At 34.7% G+C, this 17,875-nt stretch overlaps 1 protein-coding gene across 4 annotated transcripts in view; it reads right to left on the reverse strand.

The window, feature by feature from the left end:
* Positions 1–17,875, reverse strand: part of DIAPH2 (diaphanous related formin 2) — a 781,302-nt gene that overhangs the window by 435,929 nt on the left and 327,498 nt on the right. For all 4 annotated transcript variants that reach the window (XM_025044410.1, XM_025044409.1, XM_015586720.2 and 1 more), the window contains 2 exons: positions 17,620–17,721; positions 15,748–15,842 (listed from right to left, as the gene is read on the reverse strand). In XM_025044410.1, the coding sequence (XP_024900178.1) occupies positions 15,748–15,842; positions 17,620–17,721 (197 nt within the window). The remainder of the gene's footprint in view (positions 1–15,747; positions 15,843–17,619; positions 17,722–17,875) is intronic.

Here is a 17,875-nt window from a genome sequence, read left to right on the forward strand (position 1 = left end):
ACATCTGCAACATCATGGATATACCTAGAGGGTATTATTATGCTGAGGAGAGTAAGTCAGACAGAGAAAGACAAATGTCATATGATTTCACTTACATGTGGAATCTAAAGAACAAAATAAACAAATAAACTCATAGATACAGTGAAAATTTTGATAGATGCCAGATGGGAGGGATGTTGGGGATGTGGGTGAAGCGGGGGAAGAGATTAAGAAGTTCAAATTGGCAGTTACAAAATAGTCATGCAAATGTAAAAAGTATAGCAAAGGGAATACAGTCAATAATATTGTAATAACTATGTGTGGTGTCAGATGGGTACTAGATTTATTGGGGTGACCACTTTGTAAGTTATATAAATGTCTAATCAGTATGTTGTACACCTTCAACTAATATAATATTGTATGTCAACTATAATTGAAAAAAAGAGGTCTCTATTTGATATCTCAATTTTCTGGGATTCCAGACATTTTTAGATAGATAGATAGATAGATAGATAGATAGATATAGATAGATAGATAGATAGATAGATAGATAGATAGATAGATAGATAGACAGATAGATAGATATAGATATATAGATATATTATACTGTGTTAACACATATCATAGCATGTTAACTATACTATTTTATGTTAAATTATACTATAACTACCATATCACTTTGATAGATTTAATGACTAGGTACATTTCTACTTTACATAAGAGATCTAGAATTATAATAGAGCATTATATATTTTGAAAGGAATATTTTGATTACATTACCTCCTGAATACATAACAGAAAAGAAGTGGTCTTATAGATATAATTAATTACAAAGGTGTTATAATTTATTAAATACATGACTACACAAAAAGTCTTTGGATTCAAAGCAAATTTATATAATACATAAAAGGAATAGGAAGCTAGTAGGAAAAAAAGTATGGTTGTTTCCCATCTTCACTGGTTTCATCAAGGGCACTGTTGCCTAGACACTGCCCTCCACTTCTCTTAGGCTGAGGGACTTCTGCATTTTGTACAAAGGTAGTCTCACAACTCCAAGTTAGAGTAGGAGTTTGGGTTTAACTCTGCTTCTCATTTCCTAGGCTCCTTGAAGTCTGTGTGAGGAAAATGAGGGCACTTTCCAAGTTCTATGACTGCAACAGAATTCCTGATCTACCTCTAACATCATCTCGCTTCAGTAAACCTAATGGATCTATAGTATGACAGAACCAGAATTTTAATGAAGTACTTTCACGGCTTAAAGTCTATAAGGCAGCAGAAATGATAATATTTGAGGTCGGATGTTGCTGAACTAATAATAAGACTTATGTTGTGTTCAAAGTGTAAGTTGGCTAAACTTTTTGCATTTTTAAAATAAGTTTTATAATCCAATTAGTACAAGAAAAATTAATTGTTTGAAGCTATTTTATCTTTTTATGTTAAACAGTCCAGTATCACTCGTGGACAACACCACAACCAGTGATGGTGACAAATGAAATACTGATATTAATCAAAAACAGACACAGAGGAGATAAAAATAAGCAGTCATCATATTTGTTTGGAATAGGTGTGATTTTAACAATAGATTGAAAATAGCAAACAAGGGCCAAAGAAAACTTTAGCGAGGAAAGACAACAGGAAAAAAAGTCACTCAACTAACCAGTTAGAAGCAAAAGATGAAAAAAAAAAAATGGCAGCTCATGGATAAAAGTACTTTTAGATTCCAACAAGCAATGCAATAAAATAGTTATTTATTCCACGATGATGAGAAATGGGAAAGAAATGTTTTATGATTGTTGCTGTCATTGCTAACGTTTGATTTTCCCAGAATTATAAAAATGAACGTAGTGAATACAAGTTGTTATTTAAGAGAAAAATGTTTCCAAATTCTATAATACTAATGCCATGATAGCTTTAACTGATATACTCGTAGCCTTCTAGTGCATGAACACATGCAGACTCACAGCCTGCATAAAACACAGATGATCGATAGCCACGTAAATAGATCAATGATTACAAAGATGGATTGAAGAGACAAAAACGAGCTCACTATTACACATGCATGAACTTTCTGACTATAAGAATAATTATACTCTAGAACTGGTTAATTGAGGGAAGTTGAAGAATCTTTTTTCCCTTCAGAATCAATAGATACCCATCTATCTTTGATGACTTAGGAGTAGCATTGTCTGGAATCAAGGGAATGGATTCAATGACCTTTGATTCATTCTAATCATTTTGTCAGAACCCAGCAATAAATTATAGAGATCATATAATCTATTTTGAGATGTAAAATAGCATTTGGAAAAACATAATCCTGTGGCTACCTGCAGACTCCACACATCAAGTCCATGCTGGATACTGGAAAGGATTTCAGAAAAGTAATACAGCCACTTTAAGTAGAATTTATGTGGGTAGGGAAGAAAGCTGGACTATTCCTATGCATGTATCATAGAAAGACATCTAGGGAGTTTCCAGGTATGAGGGAAGTACTTTAGAGCCGTATTTCACCAAGGTGGTATTAGTAAGAGAGATTAGTGCCCTTCATTTAAAAATATATTTAAAATGAAAGGAAGTAAGAAAGCGAAGGTAAGAAAGAAAGAAGAAGGGAAGGAAGGAAGGAAGGAAGGAAGCGGGGGAGGGAGGGAGGAAGGGAGGGAGGCAGAGAAAAAAGAAAAAGTCAGAGAAAATGAAGCAGGTTGAGGGGAAGCAGAAAACAGGACAACAGACAGTTGCATGATCAGCAGAAATGCATCTGTCCCTTAAAAATAAAGGAGGCAGACACCAAAAGATAATAAATAGAATACTTGCTTAGGGAATACGGGTGTCTGGTATGTATTGTGGCTTGTTTTAAGAAAGAACTGCAAGAAAATAACAACTACTTAAACTAAGTAAGTCACTGTCATTCAGTACATCAAAAGTATTTCCCCTGATCTCATTCTCTCATTTATCACTACTTAAAACTCTCTCCTATGCTGGCTTTCGTGACACACCCCAGTACCTGTCACTCTTTCTGATAAGCTGGCTCCCTTTGTTCTGATTTATCTACCTACCACCATCCATCCCCTCAACCTGTGTGGTCTCCAGAAATGTAGTTCTTAACCTTCAGATGTCACGTTTTTCACTATCAACCTCAATAATTTATTTGGTCTTTATATTCCAACAATCACTTCCTTACAAATGACTCCAAAAATCCTTATTTTCAGTCCTACTCTCTACTCTGACTTCCAATACACATTCTAATGTAATGTATTCATAAGATTATTCGCCTCTGCCCTGGAAGTATTTTCTCTCCCAGCTGCTTTGCCTCTTTAATTAGTAGTACAACCATTTGATCTATCGCCAAGATTTTTCAATGAATCATTTTTCTAACTTCTTATTTACCCACCTTCCCTCTTTTCTCTACTCCCAATGTATTCTGGGGCTTTACTGTATCTTATATTTGAAATTACAGTTAACTTCCTATCTCTAATCTCTTTTGGTCAAGCCATTTGGCATACTGCAGCTACATTAATCTTCCTAAACATCTGATCATGCCCAGACTCAGCAGCTTGGTATTTGAGTTGTCTATCAAGTATCAAAAAGCCTGATGCTTATAGGGGCTAGGAATGAATCAGAGTGGGTGGGGGGTGGAGGAGGGGTAGGGCCTGTGGCAAATGGACATTACATGACATTCAATTCTATTGTTTACACACGACAAAGGCCAAAGGAAATGTATTATGGGTCATTCACAAATTTGTGTACTCTATGCCTCTACAATATGACCCTGACCAATATTTTATATGCTTTCTCATTATTGCTACCCGACATGTATTCCGAGCTATACCAGAATACAGATATTTTCATTTATATGCCTCAAGCATTTGTCCACCATTCCCATTCCCTAGCCTCTCTATCTGAATCTTAATAGTGCTTCAAAGTCCATTTCAAATTCTACTTGTTGCGGGAAGACAAACTCAGTCCACCCTAACCTTTATTTTTAAAGCAGTTTTAGGTTCACAGGAAAATTGAGCAGAAAGTACAGAGAGTTCTCATATATCTCCTGCCCTCATATGTATAGGCTCCTCCACTATCAACACCCCCAACTAAAGTAGTACATTTGTAACAATTCATGAACCTACAATGACATGTCAATATCACCCAAAGTCCATAATTTACATTAGGGTTCACTCTTCTTGTACCTTCTATGGGTTTTGAAAAACTGTATGAAATAAATCCACCATTATAGTACCATACGGAATAATTTCACTGCCCTAACAATTCTCCATGCTCTGCCTATTCATCCTTCCCTCTCCACTAACGACTGGCAACAACTGATCATTTTATCGTCACAATATTTTTAAGGGAACCTTCTAAGTCATTTAACTGAGAAACTTCTTTTCTCAATTTTTTTTTTCCAGTTTCACTGAGTTACATAACATTATGTAAATTTAAGATGCACAACGTGAAAACTCGATAAACATTATATATTGCAAAATGATTAACACAATAAGATTAGATTACACATCCATCACTTCTCATAGACATTTTTTTTTCTAGTAAGGACTTTTAAGACTTACTCTCTTAGCTCCTTTCAAATATCGCAATACTGTATTGTTAACTATAGCCACCATATGCTGTACATTACATACTCAGGACTTATTCATCTTATAGCTGGAAGTTGCATCTTTGAGCCACTTTCACCTATTCTTTCTTGCCCCCACCCTTGCAAACCACCAATCTATCTCTGTTCCTGTAAGTTTGTATTTTTAATTCCACATAAAAGTGAGCTCACACAGTATTTGTCTTACTCTGTCTTGACTTCTTTCACTTAAAATAATGCCCTCAATGTCCATGTTTGTCAAAAATGGCGGGATTTCCTTCTATTTTATGGCTGAATAATATTCCATTGTTTTCTTTTGTGTTTTGGTGTTTGTGTGTGGTTGTGTGTGGGTGTGTGTGTGTGTGTGTGTGTGACAACTTTATCCATTCATCAATTGATGGACAGTCAAGTTATTTCCATGTCTTGGCTATTATATAAAAAAAAAAATATTGCAATGAACATGGGCGTGCAGATAGCTCTGTGATATAGTGCTTTTATTTCCTTCAGATATATAGCCGGAAGTATGTTTGCTGAATCATATGATAGTTCTATTTTATTTTTTTGAGGAATGTCCATACTGCTTTCTATAATAGCTATATCAATTTACAGTCTCACCAATTGTACAGGGGTTCCCTTTTCTCCATATCCTTGCAAGCACTGGTTATCTCTTGTCTTTTTGATAATAGCTATTCTAACAGGTATGAGGTGATACTTCATTGTAGATTTGATTTACATTTCCCTGATGATTAGTAATATTGAGCACATTTTATATTTCTGTTGGCCATTGGAATGTCTCCTTTGGAAACATGTCTATTCAAGTCCTTTGCCCATTTTTAATCAGATTATTTGGTTTTCTGTTCTTGAGTGCTATGAGTTCCTTATATATATTGGATATTAGCCCTTTATCAGATATGTGGTTTGCAAATGTTTTCTCCCATACTGTAGGTTGCCTTTTCACTCTGTTGATTATTTCCTGTGCCATACAAAAGGCTTTTAGTTTGATGTAGTCCCAATTGCTTGTTTTTGCTTTTGTTGCTTATGATTTTAGCGTCATATCTAAAAATTCATTGCCAAGATCAATATCAAACAGCTTTTTCTGTTTCCTTCTAGGGATTTTATGGTTTCAGGTCTTACATTTAAGTCTTTAATCCATTTCAAGTTAATTTTTTAAGTGGTGTGAGAGAGGGATCCAGTTTCATTCTTTTGCATGTAAATATACAGTTTTCCCAACACCGTTTATTGAAGAGACTTTACTTTTTCCCATTCAATATTCTTGGCTCCCTTATCAAATAATAGTTGACCTTACATGCATATGTTTATTTCTGGGATCTTGATTCTGTTCCATTGCTCTATGTACCATACTGTTTTGATTATTATAGTTTTTTTTTTTTTTTAAATATAGTTTGATATCAGAAAGTATAATAACTCCATCTTTGTTCTTTCTTGGAATTATTTTGGCTAATCATTACCTTTTTTAGTTTCATATAAATTTTAGGAGTTTTTCTATTTCTGTAAAAAATACTAATGGATTCTTGATAGAAATTGCATTGAATCTATAGGTGATTTGGGGTAGTATGGATATTTTTAAAAAAATAATTCTTCTAATCCATGGACATGAAATATCTTTCCACTTATTTGTCTTCTTCAATTCCTGTCATCAATATCTTATAGTTTTCAGTGTATAGACCTTGAGTTTTCTTAATTAAATTTATTCCTGAGGATTTTATTGTTCTTAATGCTATAAGTGAGATTGTTTTCCTTATTTCTTTTTGATATTTGTTAGTGTGTGGAAACAAACTAGATTTATCAGTTCTACTTTTTTGGTGGAGTCTTTAAGATTTTCTATATATAAGATCATGTCATCTGCAAACAGAGACAAGTTTATTTCTTCTTTTCCACTTTATATACCTTTTATTTCTTTTTATTCCATGAATACTCTGGGTAGGACTTCCAGTATTAGGTTCAATAGCAGTGGTAAGAATGGGCACCTGTTTATTGTTACTGATCTTAAAAGAAAAGCTTTCTACCTTTCACCATTGGGTATGATGTTAGCTGTGGGCTCATCATATGTGGCCTTTAACATGTTGAGGTATGTTCTTTCTATATCCAATTTGTTGAGAGGTTTTATCATGAATAGATGTTGAATTTTGTCAAATGCTTTTTCTACATCTATTAAGATGACCATATGAATTGTATTTTTTGTTCCATTATGTATCCCCTTTATTGATTCATGTATGTTGAACTCGTCCTTGCATCTCAAGGATAAATCCTATTTGATCATGGGATATGATCCTTTTAAAAAACTGCTGAATTCAATTTTCTAATTGTTATTGATGGAATTTGCATCTATATCCATCAGGTATATTGGCCTGTAATTTTCTTTCTTGTAGTGTCCTTATCTGGCTTTGGTAATGCTAGCCCCATGAGTTCGGGAGTGTCCCCTACTCTTCAATTATTTGGAAGCATTTCAGAAGGATTGGTGTTAATTCTTTTTGAAATATTTGGTAGAATTCACCATTGAAACCATCTGATCCTAGACATTTCTTTGTTGAGAGGTTTTTGGTTACTGCTTTAATCCCCTTAATCATTATTGTTCTGTTCATATTTTCTATTCATGATTCAGTCTCAGTAGGTTGCATGTTATTAGAAATTGATCCATTTCATCTAGGTTGCCCAATAAAGTGGCATGTAATTTTTATATTGGTCTCACGATCTTTTGTATTTCGGTAGCATCACTTATAATGTCCTTTTCATTTATAATTTTATTTATGTGGATCCTCCTTCTTGCTTAGTCAAGCTAAAGGCATAACAATTTAATCTGTTTTTAAAAAAAAAAAAACAACTCATAGTTTTGTTAATCTTTTCTATTGTTGTTCTGTTCTCTATTTCATTTATCTCTGTTGTCTAACCATTATTTCCTTCCTTCTGCCAACTTTAGGCTTATTTTTTCTCATTCTTTGAGGTATAAAGTTAGGTCGAAATCTCTTTCTTCCCTTGACGTGTTTATCCCTACAAACTTCCTAGTTAGAATTGCTTTCATTCCATCTAATAAGTTTTGGTATGTTGTGTTTCCATTTTCATTTTTCTCAGGATTTTTTTTTTCCATTTTTTTTTCTTCTTTGATTTATTAGTTGTTCAGGAGTATGTTGCTTAATTTCCAGGTATCGGTGCATTTCCCAGCTTTCCTCCTGTTATTGATGTCTTTCCATACCACTGTGGTCAGAAAAGATCTTTGGTAAAATTTCAATCTTCTTAAACTTCTTAAACATTTTTCAATCTTCTTAAACTTACTAAGACTTTTCTGTTACCTATCATTATGACCAGTCCTGGAGAAAGGTCTGTGTACACTTGAGAAAAATGTGTATTCTGCTCATTAGCTGGATCGACTGTTCTGTATACATCCATTAGGCTATTCAAATCTACTATTTCCTTGTTCATTCTCTGTTTGATCTATCCATTGTTGAAAGTGGGTATTAAAGTCCTCAACTATTAATTTATTGTTTATTCATCCTTTTAGTTTTGTTAGTATTTACTTTATATATTTAGGTGTTCCAATGTTAGGTTCATAAATATTTGACACTTGCTATATATTCTTGTTATAACAATTGTTTCACTTTTTTTTCTTTGTTGCTTAAAGTCCATTTTGTCTGATATAAGTATAGCAACCCCTGATTTCCTTTGGTTACCCTTTGCTTAAAATATCTTTTTCCAGCCCTTCACTCTCAACCTATGGGTGTCTTTAAAGGTGAAGCAAGTCACTTGTAGACAGTGTATCTTTGGATCTTGTTTTTATTTATTTATTTTACAATTCAGCCATTTTATGCCCTTTGATTGGAGCATTTAATCCATTTATCTTTAAAATAATTCCTTTAGCTTTTTGCTAATTGTTGTTTTGTAGACCCCGTGTTCCCTGTTTCCTCTATTGCTCTTATCCTTTGTAATTTGACTATTTTCCACAACAATATGTTTCAATCCTTTTATCATATCTTTTGTGTACCTACTATAGGTTTTTCCTTTATAGTTACCATAAGGCTTATATAAAATATATTTAAAACATCCTATTTTAAGCTGATAACTTCAAAAGCATACAAAAACATCATAATTTTGTTTCATTTCACCTCATATTTTAGGTTAATTGAGGTTACTGATGTTATAATTTATGGTTATGCTTAATAGATTCATTTTTCAACTTTTAAACTAGAGCTGCTGGTGAATTACACACCACCATTACAATATTAGAGACTTTGACTGAATATATATTTCTCATTGCCAGTGAGATTTACACATTCATAGGTTACTATAATTTAAATTAGCATCTTTTCATTTCAGTTTGAAATACACTTTTTAGCATATCTTGTACAGCAGGTCTAGTTGTGATGAACTCTCTCTGCTTTTGTTTGATTGAGAAAAGCTTTACATTTTCTTCTTTTCTGAAGGACAGGTTTTACAGGTACAGTAGGCTTGGTTGACAGGTTTTTTTTTTTTCTCTTCAATATTTTAAATATATAATCATGCAATCTCTTGGCCTGCACTGTTTCTCTTGAGAAATCTGCTGATAGCCTTGTAGGCTTTTGTCACTCTTTTTCATTCTTTATCCTTTTTACTCCTGTGACTGGATAATTTCAAATGACCTATCTTCCAATTCACATATTATTTTTTCCACTTGATGGATTATGGTATTAACTCTCTCTACTGAATTCTTCAGTTCAATCATTGTATTCTTCAGCTCTAGGATTTCTGTTCGGCTTTTTTTTTTTTTTTTATGGTTACTATTTCTTTGGTGAACTTCTTGTTTTGTTCAACAAAGGTTTTACCAATTTTGTTTAGGTGTCTGTGTGTCCCTGTAGTTCACTGAACTTCTTTAAGAGGATTATTCTGAATTCTATTTCAGAAAGTTCATAGATCAACATTTTGTTAGAGTCAGTTATTGGAGATTTATTCTTTTCCTTTGGTTATATTGTTTTTACCTGATTCTTTGGAGATTCTTGATTTCTTGATTACTTGCATTTGTATCTATGTATCTGAGTAAGTGGACATCTCTTTCAGAATCGACATGTTTGCTTCAGCAGGTAAAGACCTTTACTTGTCAACTCACCCTGGGATGTGTCAGCTGGTAGTGCCTTTGGCAAGCAGAGCTTGCTCTCAGGGTATCTAGCAGGGTGAGGCCATTGCCTGTTATCTGAAGTCAGAGGGGCTGCCACTGGTTGGGCTCCATGGTTGGGCGAGCATTCTGGCTGGGCTCCACACTCAAGCAGGGCCACTGGCTGGACTCCTTGATTGGGTGGGGCTACTGGCTGTGCTCTTTGGTCAGGTGGGGCCCTTAGCTTGGTTCTGCAATCACCTCTGGTCAGTCGAGGTCACAGGCTGTGTTTCCTGGCAGGATGGTTCACTGGTTGGACTCTGCAATTGGGCAGAGTTATGGGCTGGGCTGTGCCATTGCTCCTGGTCAGCTCAGGTTTCAGGCTGTGCTCCTAGAGCAAGAACATGTCCACTTGGGGCTGCTGTGCCTTGCTGTTAAACAAGACTTTAGGGTGGACTTCACAATTAGGTAAGCCATTGGCTGTGCTCCACTGCTGAGCAAAGTCACTGACAAAGCTCTCTGGTGCAGGGGTCTCCAACTTTATCTCACAGTTGGGTGGGGCTAGAAACTGTGCTCTGTGGTCTAGTATAATCTAGGTTACTGCATCAGGAGGAGCCACAGGCTGTGCTCCACTACTGCCTGGGCAAGGCCACAGACTGTGTTCAGCAATCATATAGAGTCATAGGCTATTCTCTGCTGCTGGGCAAGGCTAGCGGCTGAACTCTATGGCTTGGTGTTACTGTAATTTGGGCTCTGAGGATGCCCATTATCACTGTTTTGGTTCCTTGGTTATGCAGGGCCAGAGTGTATGTTCAACCGTTGGGCAGGGCTGTAGGACGGGCTCCACAGCCATCTGGGTTCTCTGGGCAGGTTTCCTGGACAGGTGAGGCTATAGGCTATACTCAGCATTTGTACAGGGCTGCAAATTTTGCTTTTTTACAGGGAAAGTAGAACAGTTTTCATGGCTGGTATAGCATCTTGACTGGGAACCTAAATCAAGCAGAACTGGCACCTAAACTCCCTGGCAAGATGGGAACCCCAATTTGGCTCTAAAGATGGGCAGAGCCACTGGCTGAGATCTCTTCTCAGGCAGTGCTAAAAGCAAGAATGTGGTCTGCCAAGATCTGAGTGTAAGCCCCGCCCCCTTTCTTCATCTCTATCTGACCCCCAGTGCTCAAGCCCCGCAGATTCTCACAGGGTATCTCCATGAGGTGATGTGCCTTACAGGAAGCATCTCACAAGACTGGTATAGCTGAATATCCACCTAGGGTTCTCTTTTCCCAATGAAGAAACCATAGTCCCAGGGTGGCCCCCTCGATGATGTGCTATGCCTGAAAGGGGAAGAGCAATATAGTCAGAACAAAGCTATTCCTCTTATCCTTCTAATGTGGTCCTTCGCCTCTGTGGTTTAGGAGGGTGCTTGAGAAACAACCCTGGGTCTGGTATTTTCACAATGATGCCCTTTCTATAGATAGTTGTGAGGGAGAACTGAAGCTGCAAAGACTTATTTCCACCATCCTGATAGGGAAACTTTTCTGTACTAGTTTCTGGCCTTTTTGTTTATGCCATGAACCCTTTAATGCCAGTGTATGGATCCCGTCTTAGAATAAATACATAGAATACAAAAGGAGCCAGTTATATTGAAATAGTTATCAACATATTTACAAACATAAATTGTGATGTAATAGATATGATTCTTGATTAAAGCATTTAAAAATCAGATCTAGGAGCAGCTTTAATAACTAGTGTAATTTTGAAATAGTAATGACTATAAACAATATGTCAAGATAGCTACCGCAAATTTAATGCGATATGAAAATATTTATTATTTCTGTTAGTGAAAAAGTTAGAGGTGCTGTTAAGACTACTTTGGTTACTGCCTACATTGCTAATCAAATTAAATACCAAATATTAGTAAGAAGTTAAAGAAGGTAAGATGCAGTATTTTTCACATCTAAGTTCAGAAGCCCCTACATTTTCTCCATGGGTCCCCAAGGGGGGCTTTGAACCCCTAATTATCACTCCTTGTTTTACACATATCTTTGTAAGTTATTCCGCAGTAATATCATACTGCCTTCTACATTAATCGTCTTTTTTCTGCATATGCTTTGTGAATATGACCATAAACTTCGTACCAATATGAATTTCCTCAGCATTTAAGAATCATTTGCATGCACTCATGTTCTAAACTAGAACACACTTTTATTTTTCCCTTAAGACTTGAATCACTTTTTTGAAATTGTTAGTTTCATTTTTTTCAATGTTCTATATTTGTATCTACAAATATTTCATTTTTACCACTGATACTCTAAAAACAGTTAAACAGTGTTATATTTGTCTCTCAATAGAAAGAAATTACACTGAAGCAGATTTTCAAAGCTGAAAAAATGATGCCAAGAATCACCTAAATTTAGTATTCATTATTTGGAAGTAACTCATAACTGCATATATTAAAAGCTCCTCAACAATCTCAAGATATGATGTACTTTTTAAATGTTACTATGTGCTCCTGTAAATAGTTTAGGACATTTCAACTCCTTCCACATAATAAACTGAGTTTCTACCTTAAATATAGATATTGTGAAATAAAGGAGACATTAGTATTTTTATTTATTAATAATCTTAACATTTGGCCTTGATCTTGGTTGATTATTTATTTATTTATTTTTAATAAGACATTTATCCTGCCAAATAACTACAACTTATTAGTTGTCTGGTCGAGAAGCATCCGTTGGCCCATACTAGGAGAGATAATACTGGTGTTAATTCAAGTCTCTGAAAAGCAATGAGTCCTTAATGAATTTTTTGTTTGTTTGTTTTTGTTTTTGTTGTCATGAGGCAACAACAGTACCGCATGAGCAACGAAGTATATTTATGGATGGATAGAGTTCAGCACTGTAATCAAATAGAGTTTACAACAAAGTTAATCTGATGATGCATATTTAATGATATGTATTACTGATGTGCTGCATGGTAATTAAACATAAATGACAAATAGCTCCTATGAATGGCAAATCGATGTTACTTTTACATCACTAAAACAAACGTTTCTGGGATGGGAAGAAGAAAGAGGCACTGGTAATTTCAGTTTTCTCTTGCCTGAGGGTACAAGTACTCCTCTGGGTGCTGGGAAATCAAATAACTGTTTCAACCCAGGACCTTTCTCCTTACCAGAAGATAGTCAGACTTTTGATTTGTCTGGATAAATGCAGTATTAACTTCAATAACTCAGGTGAGTTACTCGCCAGTTGTGCCTTGTACCCAAGCAGCACAATTCTAATCATGCATGCTATTAAATTGCATGTTAAGCTGTTTTCTCCTACAAGGAGAATTAAGAAAATGAGTTCTGATTGAGAAGAGTAAGTAAGAAATGAGAGGAAATTTTAGATATTGAGAAGGAAAGTAGGCTGATGTAAGGAAAAAAAGGCCTCAGTGCTATGCTTTCAACAAAAAGCAGCAACAAAGTTGGTGGGGCAAGGGGTAAAACACAGAGATATGTGACAAAAAGAAAGAGAAAGGCTTAGAAAAGGGAAGAAAGGTCTAGAAAAGAGGAAGAGATGAGACAAACCCAGGTCAACCCATACACAGCAAAGAGGAAATGCAGGGAAACATAAGGGTGTAACATGCACAAAAGGAGCCTGGCAGGACCTACTTTGGGATTCTCCTTCACTCACCTTCCCAGAGTACAATCCAAAACTTAGCATAATAATGTGATTTCACAAGCAGTTGTTTTGTCTGAATAGTGGAGAAGATTAAACCAGCAAATTCAAGAATCTAGACATAATTTACTGCCATCTCTAAATTGTAAGCAATTCATTCCACCCAACTGGACCAAGATTACCCAATTTAAAGAGAAAAACAAATACATATTGTTTATGCTACAAAATAAAGCGAAACATTAAAAAGAATCCCAGGTAATATGTTTCTCTATACACATTTTAAAATCTTGTTGCATATTAGAGGCACAGTCATAATGAGAATCTTTCTCTTTTTACATTCCCTAAAGAGTTGGAAACGTGACTTAAAAAAATAAGTTTTTAATGTTACTGAGAAATAAATAACACAGCAACATCGTGCACATTTATATTCTTATTTATTTACCAAGGCACACAAAAGAAAAACTACAGTTTTAAAGGGTAAAATAAATGGCTATATCTATTAATTCTTCAAAATATGGTTCTATTTTCTATAATTTGATTATACGGAAAAGACTAGAAAGCTTCAATTATTGAGTAGGGATTCAGAAATTTGTTTGCCTTATTGTAGGTTAAATTTAAACCATCCGATTTTAAAAAAGAGAAAACTAAATCACATTTAGCTTCATGCCTTGCTCATTCTGACCACTGTACAAAGAATCCTGGGACTACGAGGGGCAGGACAAATGGGATCAGCTCTCCATTTCAACTCAGAGAACTATGGACTTGCTAGTTGCACAGAGAAAAACTTGAAAACAAACAAACAACAAAAAAAAAACAACCACAGGGGAATTCTTATCAAAGCGTAATTCTTACTGAGATTAATATAGGTGTTTATTAAAATAATAAAGAGCCTATATAAACTCATTAAACCTTAATAGTCTTAATAAATATGTCTATATTTAAAACATATACATGAGGTAAACTGTAATGCAAGCCTACACTACAAAATGGAGGAACTGTAAACAATAATATAAACGGAGCCACTTTAAAACGGAGCCGGGGCTGCCATGCCAAAGGAACCACCTTACACATTCTATGTTTCAAATATTCGAAATGTTAAAACAAGGCAAAATAACCTTTAGACTAGGCCTAAGCGACCTTGTGCCTCACAAAAGAACTGTTTGCAAAGATAATGAGAAAGCAATTATTATGACTATTGGACTGATGATTACTGGACTAAAAATTTTAAAAGATTATTTGGAATTAACAATGCTGTTATCTGCACCAATAGAAATGCCTTCCTTCTACTAATGTAATCGTTTCATTTCTTTCTCATAAATATCCATTGCCTTTGTCTCCTAATAGGAACATGATTTGGGCTTCTGCTTGAATTGATTCCTTAATAGCTATTCTTAGAGATCTCAAAGAAACTTGTTGACTCTCACTTTGAAAGGCTTTTGTTTTTTTTTATTTTTAGGTAACAGAACTTCCAACCAGACACAGCCTGCTCAAATGACAAACACTGGTTCTCTGAGATTTAGAGATCGAGGAAGATATGGCAAAATTATTACAGCATAAATGACTCAGTCTTTTTAAAAATCAAAACAAATCGCATGGCTAAAAACAAACAGCAGCAACAAAAAACTACAATGACTGACCATGCCTTTCTATGAAAAATCTCTATGGTGTTTCTTTATAGAAATTAAAAGACATACCAAGAATTCTAACAATATGCTATATCTTGTATAGTGCTTTATTCCAGAAAGCACTTTATTTGGTTTAATCATCACAGTGACCCTGTGATCTCAGATGAGGACTCGGAGGTGTAGTAAGCTGAAATAGTTTGCCCACAGGAAGCAGAATAATAGAAGAGAGAGAGCAATGGCTTTAGAGTCATGATAGACCTTGTTCTGTATCCCAGCTGTTACACTGTCACTTACCAGCTATGTGACATTGAACAATCTCGCGAAGCCTGTTTCCTTATTTGTAAAATGAAGATATTAGTTCTTATCTCATAGGATTGTTGTAGGATTTAATGAAATAAAATATAAAAAGTGCTTAGCCCAATCACCAGCATATGTTAAGTACCTAACAAAGGGTAACTTTGTCATTTATCTCTTGATATTGAGCAAGCTTTTTACCCTGTTGGACTCTCCACTTCTATATACATAAAATGGTAATAATAATATCTACTTTAGAGTCATTGTTATGATGAAATACATGCAATTTTCTGTACAGTGAATGACAGGAAATGATATGTCTACATATGCATAAACTTACAAAAAGAACATATTTCTAATAAATAGAGCTAGAACCTGGATCTTGTATGTTGAGTCCTCTGACTATCAACACAGCTAGATTCTCCTGATTCTATTATCTAAATATAGAACATTTTTTATAACTCCATTCGCAAGATAGCAATCTAGAAATACCTGTCAAAATGAATTTTAAAAGGAAAACATGAAAGTTACCTGAATTAAGGCCTCACTCAACATGTCTTCATTGACCTCCAGAATAGCGTTTTTTATATCTTCATATGGCATACGGTATGATCCTAGGAAGATGGCTAAAATAAAAATTGAGTTTGTTACAAATAGAACAGCATCAAAATTTTAAAGACTTAAGTAATACCTGATTCCCATTTCACATACTTAAAACATGAAACCTCTGTCACTAAGTTATGGAGTTATAAACAAAAATATTTCTCATTTGATGGACTACACTACTCAGGTAGGTGAAATGGCCTGCTATCACAGGCTCAAATGTTTACAGCTCATGCATATTTATATACCAAATAAAACTCCTACTAATAGCACTGATGATTACGTGTTTATGCATTTTACATTGAGCTGATACAAAACAACCCATGAAAAGTTAAAGATTTGATTCCAAGTTGGCATTTTAATTCAATGTAAAATTTAGTGTGGAGATTGTCAGATGCATCTAACATAGTACTACTCAGGAATGACAATAAAGTAACCGAAAATGAAAAAAGCATATCAATCCACTTTGCAGTTTTCCCATATAAGAAAGAATTAGTGTCTGAATCATCAATATCTGAATCATTTCTGCTGACATTCACATGGTGTACTATCAGTTGCTTTATATGTTGAATCACGATTTCTGTCCACAACTTTTTCTTAATTAAATATATACTACGTCATATTGGAATAATTTAACAAATTATACCTAGAAAAGCTTACACTTACTCAGAAAGTATTCAACAATACATTCTACTTTAATCTCCACTAAACATACTTTTTAAAGAATGTTTGTGTGTTCTTACTACCAGAACATGAATATATTCCTAAGAAATTTTTCATGAAAAGATTTATATGACTTCACTGGCACCTAAAGAAAAAACATTCTTACTGTCTAGGCAAATGATTACCTAGACAGAAACACCAAATGAGATCTCTATAATTGAAATAAATAATGTTGACAGATATCAACCAGCAATTAAGAGCATACTGTGTTTTTTAAAAAGATACTGAACATCCACTTTATAAAGAAAATGTAGGGTCATGTAAGCAATATACACATTCACAATAGCTATTAAGAGACTGCTTTTCTGACAGTCTACTGACAAGAGAATGATGAGTTATTTCAATCTGATTCCCCACAGCATAGTCTTTAACAAAATAAACTCTTATGGTATCTCTTTGCGTAACAAGAAATGCTTGATGTAGTGAAATTTCTCATGCATAGTGTTTCAGTATCCTCAGAATACAAAAATAGTCTACTGTGGAGACAAAAAATGCTGAATTCAATACAGAGGGGAGAATCTATCAAAGTAAAACTTAAGGCCTACTTAAACAAAGATGGGTTTAACTGTCCAAGCTGCTTTAACAAAAGCATATTTAATGGCTGACTGGTTTGTTAAAAGTTTTAAGGTTCAGTAACCAGTTTTAAAGTTCAGTGGTTAACAATTTAACTAGCTCACAACACAATTACTTCAAATACAAAGGAATAGTGGTAAAAGGATTTGCCCAATATGACTAGTGAATGTTCTAAAACTATCACTCCCATGCCTGGGCGGGAAGAAAAACACTCTTTTCAACTCTGTCTGTGTCCTCTAACAATGCCTAATTATCAATACTTTTCAAAGCTTTATTATTCATAAATTTCATCTGGCCTAACCAAGGCTAAATTATGATGATCTCCACTCCGGATGAATGACAAAAAGGCAAATCATGATTCAAATCATATATACATAGAATTTTGTTTCTAGCAGATGTTAAATATCCCTGTTCAAAGAAGTTACAACTTTGTTTAAATACATTCAACAACCCACTCTCACCATCACCATCACCACCACTCCCTAGGCAAGAATTATCACATACACAGATTCTGGGCTGTTTTAGGATCTAAAACTCTCAACTCTTTCACTCTCTTCTTTGTAGGCAGGGTCTTCTTTTCTTCTGAACCTTCTGCCTTCTTTTGAACTGAAAGAAAAATGTTGGTTTATAAACAATAATGCTACTAATCCAAATGCACGGAATAACATTAGTAAGTCATATTAACATTAATAAAAGTCATGCCAAAATCAATAAATGTGTTCATTTCATTAGTTCGAGGGAGAGGATAAACATAAAAATA

The sequence above is a fragment of the Pteropus alecto genome, unplaced genomic scaffold (assembly GCF_000325575.1).
Source record: "Pteropus alecto unplaced genomic scaffold, ASM32557v1 scaffold182, whole genome shotgun sequence".
NCBI lineage: Eukaryota > Metazoa > Chordata > Mammalia > Chiroptera > Pteropodidae > Pteropus > Pteropus alecto.